This window comes from Cebus imitator, unplaced genomic scaffold (genome assembly GCF_001604975.1).
Source record: "Cebus imitator isolate Cc_AM_T3 unplaced genomic scaffold, Cebus_imitator-1.0 Scaffold304, whole genome shotgun sequence".
NCBI lineage: Eukaryota > Metazoa > Chordata > Mammalia > Primates > Cebidae > Cebus > Cebus imitator.
Genome location: NW_016107619.1, coordinates 2,173,922 through 2,182,527, shown reverse-complemented (window position 1 = coordinate 2,182,527; position 8,606 = coordinate 2,173,922). Strand labels below are relative to the sequence as shown.

General features: G+C 43.6%; 1 protein-coding gene across 1 annotated transcript in view; it reads right to left on the bottom strand.

Moving 5' to 3' along the window:
• Window positions 1–604: 604 nt before the first annotated feature.
• The window catches only part of CUNH7orf33 (chromosome unknown C7orf33 homolog), a 32,306-nt gene continuing 24,304 nt past the window's right edge, over window positions 605–8,606 (bottom strand). The window contains 4 exon segments of the mRNA XM_017502915.2: window positions 605–671; window positions 1,691–1,850; window positions 1,853–1,879; window positions 1,882–1,942. Of these exon segments, the coding sequence (XP_017358404.2) occupies window positions 605–671; window positions 1,691–1,850; window positions 1,853–1,879; window positions 1,882–1,942 (315 nt within the window).

Below are 8,606 nucleotides of genomic sequence, written 5' to 3'. Positions count from 1 at the left end.
CCCAGGAGGCGGAGGTTGCAGAGAGCAGAGATTGCACCATTGCACTCCAGCCTGGGTAACAAGAGTGAAACTTGGTCTAAAAAAAAAAAAAAGGAAAAAAACCATAAAATAATTAACTGAGAAGAATGAAATCCACACAATGAGATAAGTTGCACGGCATGTTTCACTGAATGCGTGTTTTACTTAGACATGCCAGATTTTATAAATAACATCCTAAATGACAGTGTGGTTCAGGTGTAAACTCTAGAATCTCATCACTGGGAACACACAGCAGACAATGGTCAGGGAAATATCGCTATCCAGGTCCCCTGGGGATCTTCCTCTCCCTTTAGAGCCTGGTGCCTTGTCACTCTGTGGTCCTCTTCTGGGCCCCACACCAGTGCACAAATGCTGTACAGATTCCTGTGGGTGCACATGGAACCTGGGCTCATGATCAAAGAGAATTCTCAGCCTGTCTGCTAGTGTTAAACGTTCAGACTTCAGATTACTGAGTTTTCATCAACCGTCGTTTCCATAACTCCAGCTATTTCTCTTTCTTCTTGGAAGAAGAGATTTCAGAATTGACACAAATTCAGAGGTGTGACTCTTCAATTCTGTCAAATTCTTAACTGCTGCCAGTTCTGGAAATCCTTGTGGCCTCCACAGAATTCTGGAGCTTTCTTACTTCTTGCCTGCATACCTACTTGTGGATTACAAGGACTTCTGTTATCGCAGGTTGATTTACCTTTTCCCTAGACCATCAATAGCACAGTTTAAAACACGATCTCAGCCTGGCCTGGTGGCTCATGCCTGTAATTCTGGCACTTTGGGAGGCCAACATGGCTGGATTGCTTGAGCCCAGGAGTTTGAGACCAGTCTGGGCAACATGGCGAAACCCCTTCTCTACCGAAAATACAAACATTAGTCAGTCGCATAACCCGGTCTCCAAATAAATAAATGGATAAAAAAATTAAACAGTATTTAAACAAATCACTATCTCTACCAGTTCCTCCCAAAATCAATTTCACGTACTTCATCTTCCTGTTTATTAATGCTCAACCTGTTTGATTTGCTTAGAACTTTAGCATTTTCCATGCAAGTTTTCATTTATGTCAAAGATTTAAAGTGATACAGGCAACAATAATTTTAGAGACATCTCATTGCTTTATTACTACTAACGGTATTTAAAATATTTAAGCTAAAGTTTAAAAATCCTTACCATTGATGGAATACTTTTTAAGTTAGGAGTTTCTTTAGAGATACTGTGGTTTGAGGCACTGATTTCATGGAGCTTTACGTGCTGAGTGGTTGTCCTGGAGCACGAAAGACTGAAGCCATAGCTTCCTGTAGAGAACCCCTCTGCAAGTATAATGCCAACTCTAAAATTGCATTTGCATGAACAATTTCCATACAGGATCCTCTTTAGTGAGCTCTTCGTTTGTTAAAGTTGCCTTATGTTCTCTTAATAACACTAGTTGTCATTAATATAATGGAGAAGCCGCTTTCAGAGCATCTTGGTAAGGGGTGTTTTCTTTTAGCCTAACATAAACCACTTTTGCCAAAAAGCATGTGATCAGATCAGTTTCATGTTGGATATTCAGAGAATATGAATAGCCAGCCATGCAAGAATGCAACAGTCCCTCCAAGTCTTCCTTTTCATGGAAGTTTCAGAGCATCCTTTGGGTTTCCTTAAACTTGTAGGTGCTAAGACCCTTCAGGCCTTATGTTTAGGTGGGAACTAGTCACTCTCCTCCCAGGCTTGTAAGAGAGAGTTAGCAGAGCTAGGTAATTGGAAGACAAGGAGCCGACTGGATCTGAGGACAAGCCCATCCCGGTGCCTGGCCTGATTCTAACTGTTCTCTGGGCATCGTGGGACCTTGAGAAAGAAAATGCCATGGGCTCCAGATTTGGTGGGAGCTGATAGAGGAGCAATAAATTCCATTCCCCTCCTCATGTTTTTGGCTCATGCCTGTAATCCCAGCACTTTGGGAGGCAGAGCCAGGTGGATCACCTGAGGTTGGGAGTTTGAGACCAGCCTGACTAACATGGAGAACCCCCCTGTCTTTACTAAAAATACAAAATTAGCAGGGAGTGGTGGGCCCCTGCAATCCCAGCTACTCGGGAGGCTGAAGCATGAGACTTGATTGAACCCAGGAGGCGGAGGTTGTGGTGAGGTGAGCTCACAATTCCCAAAGCCCAGGTGGTCATGTGTAACCATTGCACTCCAGCCTGGGCAACAAGAGTGAAACTCCCTCTCAAAAAAAATAATACCTGGGCAGAGCTCCCCAAGTATAAGTGGTAATAAAACAAAGAGCACAGCAGCTATCTAAACATTTAGAAGAAAAAAAAAAAAAAAAAAAAGAAAAAGCAAACAAATGTGGGTTAAAAGGTGGAAAGATGGTGATTGATAAGCTACTAATTTGTTCTCACATTTATTTTGAGGCTACTAAGTAGCTGTCAGACACATGAAATGGCCTAAAGATTATAGACAAACATATTTCGGAAATTTTGGCAACATTTGCTTTTAGAATTAGTTGGTTCCAAAATTTTAAAACACATTATTTTAATTTTTATTATCTTTATTGAGCTTTCACTCACATATAGTGCACTAATTCAAAGTTTACAGTGGTTTTCAGTATATTTAAGGAATTGTGAAACCATCACCACAGTCAATTCTAGAACTTTCTCATCATCCCCCATAGGAACCCTGTACCCATTAGCGGCCACTCCCCATTATTCTCCAAGTCTCCGTAGGCAACCACTAATCTACGTTCTACTTCTATGGATTTGCCAGTCTGGACATTCATATAAATAGAATCATACGTGTAGTATTTTGTGACTGAATTCTTTCACTTAGCATGACGTTTTCAAAGTCCGACCATGTTGTAGCATGAATCAGTACCTCATTCCTTTCAACTGCGTAGTAATAGTCCATGATATGGGCAGCCCACAAATTAGTGATTCATCATTTGGTGGACATTTGGGTTGTTTCTGTTTTTTTAAGTATTATGAATAATGCTGCTATGAATATATTTGTGTACAGAGTTTTTGTGCGGACATATATATTCACTCTCTTGAGTATGTACCTAGAAGTGGAATTGCTGGGTCATTATGTTAAGTGAAATCAGTCAGGCACAGAAAGATAAGTATCACATGTTTTCCTGATATGTGGAAGCTAAAAAGAAAATTTGAGTGTATAGAAATAGAGAGTAGAAGAGTGGGTCTCAGGGTCTGGGAAGAATGGTGAGGAGGAGGCTATGGGGAGAGCTGGTAAATGCATACAAAATGACAGCTAGATAGGAGAAATGAGTTCTGGGATTTTGCAGCATAGTAGGGTGAAGATGGTTAACCGTAATTTATAGTGTATTCTCAAAAAACTAGAAGAGAGTATTTTGAATGTTAATGACACAAAGAAACGATAAAAATTTTAGGTGATGGTATGCTGATTACCCTGATTTGATCACTATACATTGTATACATGTATGGAAATATCATTCTGTGTACATAAATATTATGTGCCAACTAAAAATAAAAGAGAAGAGATCTAGTAACTCTATGTTTAATATTTTGAGGAAGCGTCAAAGTGGCTGGCACCATCCTGTACTCCCACTGGCAATGCATGAGGGTGTCAATTTCTCCGCATCCTCACCAGCCAACACTTGTTATTACTTGCCTTTTTAGTTATAGCCATCCTACTGGGGATGAAGTGGTTTTAATTCTGTCTTTGATTTGCATATCTCAACTAGCTAATGATGTTGCATATCTCTTCATGTACACAGGGACCATTTGTAATCGTTTCTGGAGACATATCTACTCATTTCCTTTGCCCATTAAAAACGCTGGATTATTATTGAGTTGTAAGAATTCTATATTTTGCATATAAGTCCCTTAGCAGATATGATTTGCAAGTATTTTCTCCCATTCTGCAGGTTGCTTTTCACTTTCTTGCTGATACATTTTGTAGCACAAAAGATTTTAATTTTTTTTGAGACGGAGTTTCGCTCTTGTTACCCAGGCTGGAGTGCAATGGCGCGATCTTGGCTCACCGCAACCTCCGCCTCCCGGGTTCAGGCAATTCTCCTGCCTCAGCCTCCTGAGTCGCTGGGATTACAGGCACGCGTTACCATGCCCAGCTAATTTTTTGTATTTTTAGTAGAGACGGGGTTTCACCATGTTGACCAGGATGGTCTCGATCTCTTGACCTTGTGATCCACCCGCCTCGGCCTCCCACAGTGCTGGGATTACAGGCTTGAGCCACCGCGCCCGGCCCCAAGATTTTAATTTTGATAAAGTCCAATTTATCTGCTCTTTCTTTTGTCATTTGTATAGTTCCAGCGTTATGAAAGAAACATCTAGCTCTTCAAGGTAGAGATGAAAGAGTTAAAACTTATAGATCTGATGGGAAGTTTATTATTAATACCATGCTTAGAAGATGAGGAAATAAGATACTTAGAACCAATAAAGAAGAAAACAGCAATGGAAATTTTTTTTTTTTTTTTTTGACGGAGTTTTGCTTTTTTTGCCCAGGTTGGAGTGCAATGGCGCGATCTCGGCTCACCGCAATCTCCGCCTCCTGGGTTCAGGCAATTCTCCTGCCTCAGCCTCCTGAGTCGCTGGGATTACAGGCACGCGTTACCATGCCCAGCTAATTTTTTGTATTTTTAGTAGAGACGGGGTTTCACCATGTTGACCAGGATGGTCTCGATCTCTTGACCTCGTGATCCACCTGCCTCGGCCTCCCAAAGTGCTGGGATTACAGGCTTGAGCCACCGCGCCCGGCCCCTAAGGAAATTTTTTAAAAAATCACTGGCTAACTTCAGTTGACTACAAAGGTCTTTGTCAGTCATGGTCCAGGCAGGAAGCAGGTAGAATATTCAGAAGGGCTGACTGGGGATAATTTAATCAATGGCCTTTTCTATAGAGGCATTGATCGTGCAAGGAAACCAGGCATCATGATGGAGCCCCCAGGGCTGGCAGTGCTGCAAGGCTGCTATCCCAACGTGGTGGACACAGAGGGAACAGGCATGGAAAGCTAGTGAAGCAGGAGAGTTCCCAGATTCTCCTGGCAGGACATGCAAATGGGTGTGGCTCACCTGCTTGGTTGCCCTGCAGCTCAAATCTTTAGGGAGAGCATGCAAACTGGCTGGTGCAAAGGCCTGGATAAAAGCTTTGGGCTCTCGGCCTGGTGGCAGTATCCAGGGGTGGGTGTTTGCAACTCCTAAAGCCCAGGTGGGCACATGTAAACAAGCTCTTTCAGATTTGCCATCTGCAGATAGCTTGTGTGCTAGTCAGCTAATCAGCTAGTCAATGGACCCTCTGCCTTATTGCAAGAGCAGAGGGCCAGTGTGACAGCCTCTGTATCCTGAGCTCTGGCCCAGTGTCCCAGGAGACTTGGATCACATGTGGGCTCGAAAGATGAGTGCAAGGTTTTACTGAGTGGTGGAGGTGGTGCTCAGCGAGATGGATGGGGAGTCAGCAGGTGGAGGGGTGGGGAAAATAATCTTCCCTGGAATTGGGCTGCCCAGCAGCCAACCCTTCTCCAACCACCCCTGGCCGACCTTCCCTCAGCTTCCTGATGTCCTTCTTTTTTTTTCTCTGCTGCATCATTCTGCTGTCGCTGGTCTGCTGGTCTTGACCTTCAGCTGCTTGTGTGTGTACCCACTAAGGTCTTGGGTTTATATGGGTGCAGGATGGGGGGCCTGGTGGGCCAGAGCAGTCTTGGAAAATGCAACATTTGGACATGAAAACAGGAGTGCCTGTTCTCACTTAGGTCCGCAGCATAGGCTTGAGGGTGAAGCCTTCACCAGGGATCTGGCCCTTCTCTACCCAGCGCTTCCCTGCCCAACTCCCATGTCACTAGTTTAGGGAAGGGCTGATGAGGGAAAGCCATGGCTTTTGCTAGAGGAACATGGCTTCTGCCCACCCGCAGTGTGGCAAGGAGGAGTTTGGAGGAATCATACCTCCAACTCTCCTTCCTCTCACTCTGTCATCTCCTGCCCGTGCATCTTAGCTGAACCCAACTCACACCAGGAACAAGGTGGCCTAGTTGATACAGTCCATAAGGCCAGCCTCTGGGGCCATAGAACACCGTGGAGAGGAATGAGGGTGGATTGTGGAATGAAAGGAGAACATCCAGTCAAGTCACTAGGATGGTGAGTCGGACACTTTGTCCTTTTGGTGAGGGAGCAATTTATGCTGAAGATAATTCCCTCATCTGGTTTTTAAACTAGCCCCTTCCCTATGCTATCTGTTTATGGAGGAATACTTGCTCCCCATAGTATGTGAAATTTGATCTCTCACAAGGCTCTGCTCAGAAGCCACCTTCTTCTTGCTACCATTCCTCATAATTTGCTCAGAAGTGATCTCCCTCCTTGGAAGTTTATTAGTCAGCGTTCCCTAGGGGGACAGAACTAATAATATATATATAATATTATATATATTATATAATATATATATGTATATACTTATATATCCGATTGTATAATATTATATATATTACATATTATATATTACATATATATATAACATTATATATACATATGTATGTATTAAAAAAATCACGAGGTCCCACAATAGCCTGTCTGCAGGCTGAGGAGAAAGGAGAGCCAGTTTGAGTCCTAAAACTGAAGAATTGGAGTCTGATATTCAAGGGCAGGAAGGGTCCAGCACAGGAGAAAGATGTAGGCTGGGAGGCTAGGCCAGTCTAGTTTTTTCATGTTTTCTGCCTGCTTTATTTTATATTCTAGCTGTGCTGGCAGCTGATTAGTTGGAGCCCACCAGATGAAGGGTCTGCCTTCCCAGCCCACTGACTCAAATGTTCATCTCCTTTGGCAACACCCTCACAGACACACCCAGGACCAATACTTAGCATCCTTCAATACGATCAAGTTGACACTCAGTGTTAACCATCACAGAAGTCTTATTTGTGGGTCTAACTTCCCACAAAGCGATTCTACCTTTTATTGTTATTTATAGATAGCTCATATGACTCTCACTGTGCAATAAAGTCCACACAGAACCATTTTTATTTATCTTTATACCTCTTGAAGAACCTGTACAGTGTCCTGATATTACACAGGGCTTCAGCTCAGATTGATGAAAGAATCGATTTGGGATCAGGCATTATTGCATCTTCTTGGAATCTGCTAGTTGGAAGCATCCTCAGATGTTTCCTTTTTTCTTTTTTTTAAAGACGGAGTCTCGCTCTGTGGCCCAGGCTGGAGTGGAGTGGCGTGATCTCGCCTCACTGCAACCTCTGCCTCCTGGGTTCAAGCAATTCCCCTGCCTCAGCCTCCTGAGTGGCTGGGATTACAAGCACGCACCACCACGCCCAGCTAGGTTTTTGTATTTTAGTAAAGACAGGTTTCACTATGTTGGCCAAGCTGGTCTTGAACTCCTGATCTTGTGACCTACCCGCCTCAGCCTCCCAAAGTGCTGGGATTTTAGGCACGAGCCACTGCACCGGGCCCATTCTTCTGTTTTTAACTTAGCAATTTCAAGCTCCTACTCAGCGAAGACTCTCCCTCCAGATAGGGGACACTGTTGGTGGCCCACTCAGCATTTCTCCTGTTTCTTCAAACAGAGCCTTAACTTTGTCCAAGCCTCCACCCTCCCTTAAGCAGCCAAGCATCAGAGGGAAAGCTTGTCCTGGGCTAAAATAATTTAAGGGTAATATGTTCCCTTTTGCCAGGAATTGGTTTAGAAATGGAAATGTGACCAAGTTCTGGCTGCAGAGCCTCGAGGAGAGGTTTGCTTGTGATTTCCAAGAACGTCCTTCCTCCCTCCTTAGAGAGAAAGTCCGGTTGTTATTGGCAGCCACTTTACACCTAGGAGGAGAGCCAACTTCAAGATGAAGATGTCAGTGTAGATTGTGGAGCTGGGATTTGAAAACCCGAGCTGTTGCTAACATCATTGAGGGTATCCTAAAGTCTGCTTTATCTTTGATATTCTTTTTATGAATAAGTCTATTTCCTTTTTGGAAAGACCTTTGAGTGGGGTTTTCTGTTACTGTGTATCTGAAAGCAGGCCCATACACCCTGCCGTTGTTTTCCTCTTCAACTCTGCTGATACAGGAGCCAAAATAGAATTGAAGCACTCTATGAATGTTTGGACTAGCTCTGTGCCCAGGAATGTCAGAATGGTTTGTAACAGAGGCCCTGTTAAGCCGGAAACATTATATCTCATTTTATTAGTGCTAGTACTCTGGGGGTGGCAGTTAGTACTGTATCTATTCTAGATCTTGTTTATGTTCTGCCTCTTGTCCATTACACTGGGCCTGATTTAAAAAAAATTTTTTTTTCAAAATAGCATCTCTAAAATGTGAAAGACATTTTCTATTCCATACACACGAAAACCTTGATTCCTCAGGTAAGAATGGGCCTGAAGCTCTGATTGCAGCATAGATCGGTGACAATATTTGCTAAAGCAAAGCCCTATTTCCTGGCCAGGGGCGGTGGCTCACACCTGTAATCCCAGCACTTTGGGAGGCTGAGATGGGCTGATCACCTGAGGTCAGGAGTTTGAGACCAGTGTGGCCAACATGGTGAAACCCCATCTCTACTAAAAATACAAAAATTAGCTGGGTGTGGCGGCATGTGCCTGTAATGTCAGCTACTCTGGAGGCTGAG